The sequence below is a fragment of the Ziziphus jujuba genome, chromosome 5, assembly GCF_031755915.1.
Source record: "Ziziphus jujuba cultivar Dongzao chromosome 5, ASM3175591v1".
In the NCBI taxonomy this organism is placed as follows: domain Eukaryota; kingdom Viridiplantae; phylum Streptophyta; class Magnoliopsida; order Rosales; family Rhamnaceae; genus Ziziphus; species Ziziphus jujuba.
In genome coordinates this window covers 25,949,852-25,964,334 of record NC_083383.1, presented here as the reverse complement: position 1 = coordinate 25,964,334, position 14,483 = coordinate 25,949,852, and the positions used below count along the sequence as shown (strand labels likewise).

General features: G+C 31.5%; 1 protein-coding gene across 4 annotated transcripts; it reads right to left on the bottom strand.

Moving 5' to 3' along the window:
* Window positions 1–883: 883 nt before the first annotated feature.
* On the bottom strand, window positions 884–7,326 carry LOC107421540 (protein-tyrosine-phosphatase PTP1). 4 transcript variants are annotated; one of them, XR_003056476.3, is made up of 9 exons: window positions 6,887–7,324; window positions 6,644–6,740; window positions 6,423–6,505; window positions 6,166–6,306; window positions 4,915–5,049; window positions 2,742–2,890; window positions 2,506–2,642; window positions 1,351–1,437; window positions 884–1,231 (listed from the first exon to the last, which is right to left on the bottom strand). XR_003056476.3 is itself a non-coding variant. In XM_016030796.4 (9 exons), exons 1-9 carry the CDS (start codon window positions 7,067–7,069, stop codon window positions 1,220–1,222), a joined length of 1,029 nt encoding a protein of 342 aa, XP_015886282.3. In that variant the 5' UTR covers window positions 7,070–7,317; the 3' UTR covers window positions 884–1,219. The 4 variants fall into 4 exon arrangements, 3 of the variants coding, with proteins under 3 accessions (XP_015886282.3, XP_015886285.3, XP_015886283.3); XM_016030796.4 differs by having other exon boundaries at window positions 2,506–2,647; window positions 6,887–7,317; XM_016030799.4 differs by lacking the exon at window positions 1,351–1,437 and having other exon boundaries at window positions 6,887–7,326.
* Between the last annotated feature and the right edge of the window lie 7,157 nt (window positions 7,327–14,483).

Sequence of the window (14,483 nt, the reverse complement as noted above, 5' to 3'; positions counted from 1 at the left end):
TATGAGATGGACAACTTAAGCATTATAACATTTATATATAAATACATATATATTTATATATCATTTTTTTTAGTAAATTTATATATATACTACATTTTCCTTTTCTTTTCATATAATATTATTTTGTTAGTAATTTTGTTTTTTTTTTTTTGGTGAATTATTTTGTTAGTAATTTTCATATGAAATATTTTCAAACTTATTTCATCTATTACACTATTTATATGCACGATTGTACTTAATAATATCCCTCTGCCAAAATCACATTTGTCATTTGTCAAATCACACTACCGTGTGTCAAATTGCAAGGGCACGTTAATACATACGATAGGATAGTTTGGCACTAAGAAGTTTTGTGGTCCAATAAATATACAAGTAAAACTGATACTTATACAAGGGCAAAAATTACGCGTGTACACATATTTTGCCATTTGAATAAGACATTAACCATGCTCCATTTTCTCAAATTATAGTGTCTTAAATTTTACCTTTAGTATTATAATGTCTGAAATTGCTTTCTCAATTAATATTCATACGTCAAATAAAAGCTATCAATAAATAACTTTACACTTTGCAACAAAAATAATAGAGATTTAAGGTTGTCTTAATTGGTATACTACTTAAGTCTACATTTAGAAAAATGTAATTTTGAAATACTATAGTATAAGAAAATTGTTGTAAATTATCAAAAATAAAACAATGAAACTCATCATGTGCATCTCATATGACTTTTTTATTTTATTTTTCTTAATCAAAAACCTCATAAAACATCTAAACATCACCTAGAACAATCACCAAGCATCTAAACATCCAAGATATTACATTAGGAGTAATTCATTATTAAGATCTTATAGAATAACAGATTTTAATAAGTACAAACATATGATTGAGACACAAGGATATAAACGCGTTATAAAATAAGCAGCAATTTGAAATGTACAACCTGTAGGAAATCAAGAACTAAGTTCACAGTAATTTTTCTAACTACTGCAGTGGATCATTACATAGGAAAGCAGAAACCTCAAAAAAAAAAAAAAAAAAAAGGAGGAGCAAGAAGAAGAAGCTCCCCTGGTGATTCTAGATTAAAAGAAGGTAGAGCATATCAAATGAAGATGGCCCAAATTAGCCTGAACAACAAGACATCAGATTCAACCACCTGGACCATTCCATACTTCTTAAGTAGGGAAGTAGCTGCAGTTTTAGCTTCCACTCCACATTGCTATCATTGGTCCGGCTGCCAAAATCAATAGAAAGAAGAAAAGAATCACTTATTAATGCATGAACTACTAAAATTAAAGACTACAATATGCTAAAAGGATGTCAAGAAAATATTCTTGCAGAGAATGAACATACTACACTTGCACAGCTTTCACTTCTGAATTCTGAAATGAGATCTTCCAACTCATCGATGATAGCTAAGTGACAGAAATAATATTGCTCCTAACGGACAGAAGTAGAACACAGATAGGATAAGTTCACAAGGAAGAGAATATTGCAATGCAGAAGTTGGAAGAAATTGTCTAATCAATTCCAACACAAGAAATGAGTCAGTTATGTCCAGCAAGATACTTTTGGCAACTCGATGCCCTAAGAATTCCTTTTCCAAAGGGAATTTCTACAGCCACTATGTTTGACATTCCCCTGTACTAAACCTTTCTTACTTTTATATTTAACTGAAGAATTTAAATGGTCTTTTAAAGCTTAGCCATTTCCTTCGTGCAAAACTGCCTCACCATTCCCTCGAATTATTTACAAACTGCAATTGGATTTGAAAGACAGATAATCCATAAGAATACTTGAAAAAGAATATTGCACCTCCATGTATACCTCCCCTTGATGAACATGTTCTCTTCCAACTATCCAATCGTTTACTTGCTTTTGACACCACTAGATCCCAAGCAAGTATTAAAAGGATTTCCCCCTAATGGAACACCAGGGGTACATCATAGAACATTTACCAACTATAAAACCCGCCTGAGAAGTGAAGCAATCTACTTAACAACTTATGCCAAATAACACTATCTTAGTCATTTTTATAATTAAATAAGAGCTCAAACTAAAAAAATCCCAACAATTTTATAAAATTTATAAATTTTCTAGCAACTTCTAGTACATAGAAAGCAAATATAACGCTAAACCAGCAGCATGCCAACCAAATGGAAATATAAAATTTGAATCCAATTGATACGAGATCGATTATGTTAAGTCTCCAAGTGGACTCCTTAAAAAACATGATCACAATTCTTTGTTTGGACTGTAAAGTTTTTTGTAGTCCAAGAAGAAGTCCACTTTTTGTACAGAACTTTAGCAGGTATAAATAATTGATATACTTATCAAAGACTAAATTAACATTAATTCCATATATTCAAGTGTTTTTAGTTTTTCATTTTGTATTAAAGGCTACACAATCCTGCAGGTCACCAGGAAGTTGAAATTGGTAATAAAATATAACCATGAAGCCCGAGGAATAAATTAAATAAATAGATAGATGAAGGTGGAAAAAGTTACCAGTGTTTGAACCATGCCAATTCGTTGAGACCTAAAAATAGTTATGGTTTTCACAAGATTTAAAGCAGACATGTCTCCCGCCAGAATTCTTTGGATGGTATTGTGAATTGTGCAGTATGCTCCAGTTCTCCCAATACCTGCACTGAGCAAGACAGCGAGTGTGTGTCAGATTAACATTGATAAAAGACTTACCAAATGTTATAAAGGAATATGCACGTCATAAACATGAGCTCAACCTGCAGTGCACCACAATTGGGCCAAGATTGGATGGTATTTGATGTATTCTTTTAAAAATTTCACGAACTGCAACTGTGTCTCCAGGAACTCCATGGTCAGGCCACTCAGGATATTGGATATGCAAAACAGACATGGGAACTTCCTCTGACTGCAAAAGCAAAAAGGGATAAGCATGGACCAATTCTCTTTCTTTCTTTGTTTTCAAAAGTAGTTGTTTATAACCATGAATTCCAAAAGTTTAAGCAATGATGTTAACCCCACTATGCATGTCAAGCCAACACAAAAACACTAAAGTCCATACTCACGTGAAGGCCTATCCACTTGAGGAAAACAAACAAACTCTGAAATGTGCAGAACAATAAATGAACAAAAGTAGCTCACTAGGATTTAAAGTCTTTTCAAAGAGTCAAATTGAACTACGGCCCTTGTTATGTCACTGTCAATCCCAAAAGGCTAAGAGGAATAACAAGTAGAATGCTCAATTGTTTCTTTGTTACATTCTGTATTTAAGATCTCGTATATCTAGATAAATACAAATCACAAAAGGTCTATATTATGTTGCCTATTAGTATGAAACCTTTTGGCAAAGACTGGGCATAGATAACACAGTACATTATGAAAGGTCAGCCAGCAAAGTTTCAACCAATTAGTAATACTTCAAAGAAGCAAAGTTCAATTTTCTATTAACAAGTAATTTATAAAGCAATTAGATCATCTGAGATTAAACATTTAGCAGGCTTAAGTACAATAAGCATGAGCTTCATAAATTCAAGAGAAAAGAAGTCTCCACCACCCATTCTCTCAAGTTATTTTGCAAAATTGGCTTTGCAAAACATTAAAAGCACTGTTACAAACTTAATCCATAAATTGTGCATGCAAGGAACTGACAATGACCAAAAAGTGCTCTTCAAAAGTAAGGACATGGAGGGTGACACAAAGAAAGCTAACATAACAGTTAAAACAGTTACAGACCACATAGACAGACCTGCTAACCAGATCCAGTATAGGATACAACGATTGTAGGAGAGAGAGAGGAAAACACACAAAATAGCTTATATCTAGGAACCTCCTGGGTTTGCATTCTGAAAATACTCCTTTCTGAGTGTATCCTTGAAGACCGGAATCAAATTTTAAAACTACACTCACAGAATATGCGATGGTGTCTCCACGGCAAATCAATTTAGATAAAGCTACAATCCTCTTTACTGTGAATATAACAGAACAGGTACAACAAAGTTCCAAAGGATCTTTGGGCTCCCAGGAGCCAGATGCCAGGATAATTATTAAGCATGGCTAAGATAATTGAAGAAATTAGAGAAGACAATTCAATATCTCAATATCATAATAGAGAGAGTATGTAATAATGTCCAAGAATGGAAGTAGAAGCTCCGTCAAAAGCAAAGAAAGGAAGTCTTCATTGAAGCTATTTCTCAACCTATACCAATTTGTATTGTAAGAGGATGAAGAATCCTCTAAAATTAAACATAAGTCACCAACTAAACAAAAGTATATTATAAAAGATCTTTAAAGATCCCATTCAAGATCCATATAATTAACTTGATACAACTTGCAAAATCTTGATTTTTAATTAGAGTATTTTGGTCCACCAATTTCTAGCTGTGGAAAATGAAACCTCGTAGACCTCTTACATAAGAAGGCATACAATTTATTTGATAAATATCCCAACAATTTAGGCCTTTAAGTCCAAGTAACTTTAAATCCACTAGTTTATAGCCGTTGATCCTACAGAATACAACATCAGTTCATCCTTGAGTCTTGACATACCAAGACCTCCTTGTTTCATATGAAACCATGTCTAAGTTTCTCAATACCAATCCAACTAAAACATTTTTGTAGACCCTAAAATGACATTTAAACAGCATCAAATGCTGCCTTTGTAGCTTGCACCGTAGTTTATCCAGAACAAGAATGTCATGCTTTATGGCAATAGCAGTACAAGACAGCCAGATTGAATTATCTAAAGCAAGATATCTGTAATTGTTATTTCAATTATGCTAAATATACTAAAGAAAAGAGCATGTATTGCTTCTATTTCATAATACAATCAATGGCCACAAAGCTCACATTTAACATTTCTTGTTTCCCATATATGTCTGAAACCATAAACCATTTTTTGAAATTAGTCAACAATATATCTAAAAGCTAACTTACCTCCCTATAGCTCACTTCCAAATGGCGCAACACTAGAGAAGTATCAGTAGGTTTTATCCACTTAGTGTTAATACATATATTACCAAATTCTCTAGGGCCATCTTCTGCCTGAAAATAGTCTCCGCATTTTACCATCTGCAAATAGAATTTAAAGAAATGTTCATGATCTCGATACATATACAAGATTAGAGATAAATATTGGCAAAAAATTTTCAAGATTTCAATTCTTCCCCTTGGCTTCTTTCACAAGCTTATATTTACAAAATTTACTACTTTATAAAAATTAAAATTCAAACATAAATGAACCTCCTAACATACAACCTGTTTTATAAAACTTATGTAACTTTGCATGCTCCAAAACAGGCCGTTGGTATCTTTCTGCTGGCATCAAAACAGATAAAAATATCTTGTTTCGATCAACATAATGGAATCAGGGTGTAGGTACAAGGATGTGCAGTTTATCGGATCTCAGAAAGGTCAGAAGCAAATGGATAAGAATGGCTTTCCAAGAATTTCTTTACCCAAAAACGGCGGGGCCTAATATTTTCAATTCCTTTCAGTGACTGGGATCTTGGAAGGGCTTCTTAGGAGTGATCTGAATTTTCATTGCTCAAAGGGATGCAGGAACTGATCATACCTTCTCAAGCAATCAGGTGCCAAAGCACCATTTAAGTGGCTTTCAAGAGTTTCAGCTTGGGGAAGTATCTTGACTGTCGACAACTTAAGAAGGCATCACTTAGTGAATTGATAACACTTGACACCTTAAAAATGCATTGCTTACTGAGTTGATATTAAATGTGAATGTGGGCTGAAGAATCTCTTAACCACTTCTTCTCCATTGGCAATGGATTATTGTCATTGTTCAAGTTTCAATGCGTTACACTAGGCAAGCTACATGGGAAGATTTCTCTTTGCGATGCCGTTAAGATATTAAAGATACGTGGAGATTGGTTCCTTTCTGCGTTTTCTTGCGTTTGTGGAGAGGAAGGAGTGGAAGGTCATTTGAAGGCGTAGAAACACCTTTGTAGAAGTTGGAATACTGCATTCTTCACTAATTGATTCACAAGTAGGTAACTTTTGTAAACAGATTCCAGAACAGACATATGGGCTTATAGAGTTTTATAGGTGAAGTAGGTTTGCTTGTTTCCTTTATTTGCTTTTTGGTAGATATAGTCTATAGTTCAATTCCTCTTTTTATCTAATTTGCAATAAATAAATTCTCAAATTTAAAGAAGATCTCGGTGAACTTACCCTGGAGTTGTCGACCAATCGAGTAAGCATCACAACCACAGGGCAGTGACACTGGATCACCATCTCCCAGAAATCCTCATAGGTGTAGGGAAGTGGACCTTGAGTAGCAATAAATTGAGAAATGCCTTCATCAGGAGTAGTCTACATTGAAAGAAGCATTCTTCTAAGGGTCAAATGGTAAAACATGGGTCCACAAAAAATGTTAAAAAAAAGAAAAAAGACCATGATCTTCTATTTAGAAAATAAATAAAACCTACCTTGATGAAGCTGGCATTAATATAGCCTCTAGCAGAAGGTCTATAATCCTTGCATGGGTTGAGAACTACCCTACTATTGTCAACTGGCATCAACAACAACAAAAAAACGAATCAAACACTAATAAAATTTCCAATCCTTCAAACCCCATTTCTGAATAAAATACAAAATCATAGAATACAGATTTTTTTTTTTTTTTTTTTTTTTTTTAAAAGAGACATACAAGGCAATACATCCGGGTATCGGTTCTTGCTCACATTGACACTGTCAAGCGCAACCGTGCAATTCCTTCTCATCTCAGACGGTGTTATCCTATTGGCCTGGTGAATCAACAACAATGCAGCTTCCAAAATCAGCTAATCAAAAAATAAAATAAAAAAACCCTTTTGAAAGCTCCATATTCCAATCATTTTGATAGCTATTCTCACCATCCAAACAACTCAAAAAAACACAATCAGAGACAAACCTGCAAGGAAGCGAACTCTTGGTTAATCTGGTGATGCAAAGGGAGCTTATCCTTGAAAAATTTGAGAGCTACGGAGCAGTACTTGTACTGATCCGGAGTCAGAACCAGCCTGGGAGGGGAGTCCGGAGAGAAGTCGAAAGAAGGAGAAGGTACAGTAGTAGGGATAGCAGCAGCGTTGGCCATGGCGGCGGCGGCGGCGGCGGCGGTGGCGGAGGCCGATCTCCGGTGGCTGCGGGATCGCCGGGAAGTAACGTTCCCCAGTTGGACGGAAGGGAAGAAAGTCAGAAGCGGTTAGAATGGAAAGGAGTTTGTTAATGGAGGAAATGAAATCAGAAAATGTGGGTTTTGTGAATTGTGATTGGTTGTGCCAGTTTTGTTGAAGAAGAATCACTGTTTTGGTTGGTGCTCTAAACTATTTTCTTAAATTATTATTATTATTATTATTATTATTATTATTATTATTATTATTATTATTATCATCATCATTGATTTTGGGTCAAAATGAGATGCTCAAAACTTTGATTTGCTTATAATTAATACTCCCTGGATTTGGCACTCATTTTTTCATCATATATTTAATTATTGGTTTTCCTTTTCAGTTGGGTGTATCAAGTAATTCAATGGTTTAGCCCTTTCTTTCATCAATATCACTCCTATCAATTTTAGATGTTAAATTGAGAATGTAATTGGGATTGATATCAGTTATAAATATGTTTAATTTTACTTTTTTAAGATTTCAATATTTTATAAAATTCATATAAAATTTAATTATATTTTTAAATTTTAAATTTTGATGAAATTGAAAAGTTAGATAAAAAAAAAAAATCCAAATGGAATGAAAAATCCATAAGAATGTTCTAAAAAAACTAACTATTGAATTATTATTGGCTTTGTTAGTTTATGAATTATGTATATAGTTGCATTCTTTTTCTTCTTTTTTTTCTTTTTTTAGCACTTTGGTCCATAAAATTTTGTTTTTTGTATACTTTGGTCGTTTAAACCATTTTCCATCTAAATTTTAAACAATTTAAGGTATATACAGTACACTTTGATGCAAAATATGGAAGTCTTGTTGGGCTGTTTGAGTTTATAATTTCATTATTATTTCTAGTATCGTTCCTATATAGTACATCATATGTATAACTGTAATAGATAATTTTGAAAATTAATTATATTCAAATTGAATCAAATTAATTAACTATATAATTTTTATTATAACAAAAATTAAAATTAAAAAAAATATTGTTCTATAATTATATATTTAATTGATTGAATCATCATAATTAATTTCAAATAATTAATTATATTATGATATTAAAATTTATATATTATGATATTGCAATTAATTAATTTATCTATATTAAATCCTCATAATATAATATAATTATATTTATTATTGTTATTATTATTATCATTATTATTTATTATATAATTTTATAAGGTAATTTATTTATGGTTAGATATATTTTATTAAGATTAAATAAGGATATCAATTTCATTATTGAAATCTATTATATTATGATATTGAAAATTTAATTATGACACACACACATATATATATATATATATGGATATGTATTAATATATGGAATCTAATTATTAATTACCATATACAAATTTTTTTTTTATTTTACAATAAAATAAATATAATAAGCTAACAAAGATATTAATAAAGAGATTATAAATCTATTTTTAATATTTTTTTATTTTGATTATCTTTTTTTTTATTCCTTGCAAATAATTAATTTATCTATAATAAATCCTTATAATATAATTTAATTACTTTTATTTTTATTTTTATTATTTACTTTTTATTTTATAAGATAATTTATTAATAGTTACATATATTATCTTGTAAGATAATTTATTATTTTACAATTAAATAAATATGACAAAAGAATAAAGATATTAATATATAAATTATACAAATAAGAAGATCTATTTTATTATTAATTAATGCACATAAAATCTTATTATCTACCAATTAAATAAATATAACAAAACAATAAAAATATTAATATATAGATTATTATTTTTTAAAATATTTTTTATTATAATTATCTTTTTAGACATATTTTGATTATAGAATTAAGGAGATTTATTTGAGAAAACCATTCATTGTCACTGTATAACTAATAAAATTGAAAGAACTAAAAATATAAGTTTTGACGAAAATATGAGACGTCTAAAATGGAAGTGAGAGAGTAATTTAAGAATTAAATAAAAATATCAAAGTTATTAAAGATTTAGGCTGTATATAAAATGTGCCGAGTATGGTTCATAAAGGAAACTACTTAATACTATATTACCTAGTGCCTCCTACTATCCAGTATTGTGCCCATTGCCCTAATTACTTGATGATGCCATCATCTTTATAAACATTATAATAATATGTGGTACTGACAATTCTCCTTTTATATATTATATACATTGCAATTTATAAATTTAATTTAAATTTAAGAAAAAAATGTTTAAAACTGATTTCAAGCAAACTTACTAATAAGTAAAAATACTTCTTATTTCTTTTTCTTTTTTATTTTTCAACAACAACTACAATTTTTTGATTTATGTTATGTGAGCATGTAGTGTGCCTCTATCTTTTTATACCAAAATTGAAACGAAAAGCAAGTAAAAGAGGGGGAAAAAAAAAAGATATATACCATTATTACTTTATAAGATTACAAAAATCATCTTATAAATTAAAGAAAATTATTTGAATTTTTTTTATATTCTCTAATTAAATATTTAATTTTTTTCTAACAACACCAAGTCTCCAATTAAACATTTTTTTTTTTTGGAAATAAGTCTCCAATTAAACATTTAAAAATTATTTTAAAAAACAATAATAAAATACTTAAATTATTTCTCCAAATTATTAGATTATTTTTCCAAATTATCTTCATTTTAAACACGTAATTACTCTCCTACCTTTCAAGCTTTAACCGAGACAGGAAGAGGAGACGCACACTAATGTCCCTTTCAACAATGCCTTGAGAACAAGAAAACAAAAAAAAAATAAAATAAAATAATGAAAAAAAACCACAAACAAAAATCGCAAAACCAATCAAGTTTTTCCATCAGCTAATTGGTTTCAATTGAAGCCCTAAAAAATATTTTTTCCTAGTCAGCTCTTGGTTTTCTCAAATAGATCTTGGTTTTCAAAAATCAATAAAAAAAAAAACTTTAATAACTAAAGCATAAATATGAAAGAATAAAAATAATTAAATATTGAATATCGAAATTTTAAATAACCGAAAGGTGACACTTAGTAATTTATAACCAAATATATTTGACTTATTTGGTAAATAAAATAAAATCAAATAATTTGTTTTGAATATAAATCTCACTTTGTCATATTTAACAATTCTATTATGAAAAAGATATCTCAAATTTTTTCATTTATAAAATAAAATTATATTATTTATGAAATATTTTGTGTCCAAATAAAGAAATATGCTTATTAATTTTCATATAATCAATTTGTATATATAAATATTTAAAATACGTTTGATTAAGGGAACTATATATATGCAAATACACTTTATGGCATATGTAATGTTATAATAATAAACTTTATATTTTTAGGTACAACAAATAGAAATAAAAATATCATACTCTTTCAATCAATTCTTTCAATTCACATCCAAATCTATTATATATATAAAAATACTCTAAGTAATATAATATAATAGTTATAATAATAGATTTTATATATTTTTGGATACAACGTAAAAGATAAAAAAAAAAAAAATCTTATGCTTTAAATAACAATTCAATTTGATGTTGATTAATATTTTGATAGAATCATAAAAAATAATAAAAAATATGATATTTTATTTTATGGATGATTTTAGAGATAATTTAGAAGAACATTACAATGACACTTGGCATTGACTCTTCTTCTTTTATATATTATATAAACATATAAATAATATAATAGAGATTTGCTGGTAAGTGAGAACGTCCGTAGCACACGGAGTGAGATTGAATGAATTGACATGGAAACGTTAACTTCCTTTACCTACTCTAATGAAACAGTGCATGGCACCCATTTCAAAAATAAATAAATAAACAATAGAGCCAGAGAGTGTGTGAGGTGATTCTTCCCGTCCACTTCCTTTTCCTGCTTTATTGAAACGATGCGTGGCACCCATTTAGAAAAAAAAAAAAAAATGGTTAAACAGCAGAACCATAAAACGCAGGCCCGACAGCTCCAGCTCCAGAATTTTCTTTCCTAAATCCCTAACCAGCTCCAATAGCTCAAGCTCACCCTCTTTTAGGTTCTTCTCTGCAGCCAACGTGTTCCTCTCTGTCGCCCAGTACCTCGAGCAACACAGCGTTTTCTCACTCTGAATTTTTCGATCACCCACTTTCAGATTCCTTCTCTTCCTTTCTCACTCTGTATTTTTCAATCTGCTTAGATTTTTTTTTTTTTTCGTGCTGAAGTAAATGCTTAGATATGAACGTAAAAAGGAAATTTTGTTAGATGAAGTGATATAACATTAAAATTTAGTACAGTCATCATGTTGCTATTTGTTTCAATTTTTTATCTTTTGTTTTTCTTTTTTTTTCTATATTCGATATTTTGTAATTGATAGGAAAATTGCTCAAAGGGTTTGTGATTTGTTTCGAAATTATGATTATTTTTTCAGATTAATGTCTAGGGTGTAACACTCCGTCCCAAACTACATCGGAATTCTTGCACGTTGATCGAGGTTGACCGTTGACAAAGTGGGTCCAAAGTTGATTTTTTGTTTCAGTTGAAATTTCTAGTTGACCGTGGTACCGTAGCGAAGTACATGATGCCCCGAGTTCGTAAACTAGTAGCACGTCGAAAACGGAACTACGGTTTGAAAGTTATGGGTAAAACAAGTCGAGATTCAAACTATCCAAAAGGTGCCGAAAGTTGATTTTTTATGGTTGTAGAATTTTGTTTTGACTTTTGTATGGTTGTAAAATACTCGTTGATACGAGTTCATAGACTAGCGGCACGCTTAAATTGGACATCTAGTTAAAAAGTTATAGACATGTGAAGTTTTCTGAATACCGTAATATTTTAATATATGTGGCTTGAGTGAACAGTGATGCCATGTGTCGACATCTTAGAGGTCCATGTGGGTGAACAGTGCCACCCACGGTGGCCTTAAACTGGTGTGCAAAGAGGGGGGAGGAGAGAGAAAGAGAGAGAGGAGAGAGAGAGAGAGAACCACCGGTCGCCAGAGTTGCAAACTTTTCCGGCCGAATCTTGCCACACGCGCCGGCCAGGCAGGAGCACCTCTCCATTTTCGGCCAACCCCCAAAATTTCACGGCGAACCGATCGGCGACGCGCCCGGATCGGGGCTTTTTTTGGAGGCGACGCCGCCACCTTCAAACCCAAATTTCTCCCAATTTCGGCCACTGTTTGCCTCACCGCTGGTCCCATTGGAACACCCACCGCGAGATCTACCTTCCCACCAAAAATCACGGCCAGTGGCCACCGGACGCGCCACCGGTGGTGACTGGTTCCGGTGACCACGGCGGGTCGCTGGGAAAATTCACTTTCCAGCGACTTTCCGGCTGCACCGCCCATCCTTTCCCACTAATTCTGACCCTCTGAATCCAAATCCAGTGTCCTTTTCCTCCAATTCGCAACGGTTTGAGAGAATCAAAGAGTTGAATCCCAAAAGCTTTCCGGCGAGATTCCGGCCACCTCGAGTCCGATCTCCGGGAAGTAAGATCAGATTCGTAATCCTCGTCACTCAAGCTTCGATTCGGTATATTACTCGTCAATTTTGGATGTCGTTTGTGTTTGCTCCCCGGATACCCATTTGGGAGTTACCTGATTAAAATATTAAAATAATTGGTTTTGTGTATTGTGGATATTTTAGGTGCATGTGTGGGTAGTGAAATTGATCCTGCGGAGGATCTTGATTGATACACGTGTTTAAGGTGAGTGACCCACCTTTAAAACTATTTTGGGGTGATTAATTATATTTCTTTTGTGTTAATTTGATATTTAGAATTATGCTCATGTGGTGGAATTTAAATATAATTGTGGAAAAAATATTATTTTATATATATATATACCCATTGATGCTAAATGAAAGTTTGGGTTATTAAGAAATTTTCAATTAATATTATTGTGATTTAATTGTATTTATTACGCATGAGCAAGGTGTTTTCATTAATTAATTGTATTTGGATTTTAATATTATTTTTGGGCATGATTTGATTTTAAATATTTCAAGAAAAATATTGGTTTAAATTGGTGATTTCAAATTTTATAATTATGCCCGTGGAACATTATTTGATGGACCTTGTGATATGAGAAAAATTATTTGTATATTGTTATCGGTGGATTTGTACCGGAAATGTTAAAGAAAAATGTGGGAGGTTGAGTTCAAAAAATGGTATAATTTCCACCGTGGATTTTGGAAAAGTTTGCGTATCTTTTTATAATAAAATTTGGTTATTTATTTTAGACGCACTCATACAGTACTGGTGTTCTGTACTGTAAATGTGGATGGGCGCACAAGTTATAATGTCTTCCGTGAGTTGCCATTGGACTGAGGGCTGGCAAGTTTTATATAATGCGCATAAGCCGCGCCCTTCCATGGGCGGGATGATGGTTTAAGCAGCGGCGCTGTCGGGACGCCAAAGCGATCATATGCAAGTTTCTCTCTTTAACCCCCCCGCCAGACGGTGCTCGGGACGCTGGGTATCAGAGGGCATCACTGGTATATGGTGTGGTGCGTCAAGTATAAATTTTCAGATAGAAATTTCAAACCCTAAAGGTTTTAAAAATCGTATTTAAATTAAATGTATTTTATTTGTGTTACCATCTAATTATAATTATTTAAATTACATTTTTGACATTGTTATTTTGATTGATTAAATCAAGTTTTATGAATAAGATATATTGAAAGTTTTTCCATTATGTTATATTTCTTTAATGCAAGTATTTTAAATTTATTTTATTATATTTCATTACATTTTATTGGTATTTGGATTGTTTAATTATTTATCAAATTAATTATTACTTGATTTGTGGGGCATAAAAGATTAGGTTTTGTGAAAATATTTTAAAAGGGAAACCTTTCCAACGGAGTAAATAGTGAGGGTTTTGAGAGAAAATATTATTTTCAATGTATTATTATTTATTTATTTATTTAATGTTTGGTATTGAATAATTAAATTCCTTTTATTGTTATATTATTAATATTAAAAGTGTACAGTAGATAGGGTCACTCACTGAGATGATTAGCATCTCATATTTTTTAAATTCCGTTCCCCTAGGTGCAAAGAGTGGTAGACGTTCTCCCGGAGCAAACCTAATCTCCGTCGCTGTGGTAATTCAAGAAGTTATCTTTGTCTCATTTATTTCAATTGTGATATTTCTTTCATCCTTATTGTATAATTTCTATACTTAATAGTACCTTATGAAGCTCTGTATACTGTCTTGGACATTTATGTATTAATTATGCACTGATTTCTATTATTTATTTGAAGTGCTGCAAACATGTGGAATTAAATTGTAGTATTGTGGGAGGAATAAGGGGATGTGTATAGAAGTGTGTTTTCAGTGCAGAAAATTTGTGGTAAGTCCAACCCTTAGGG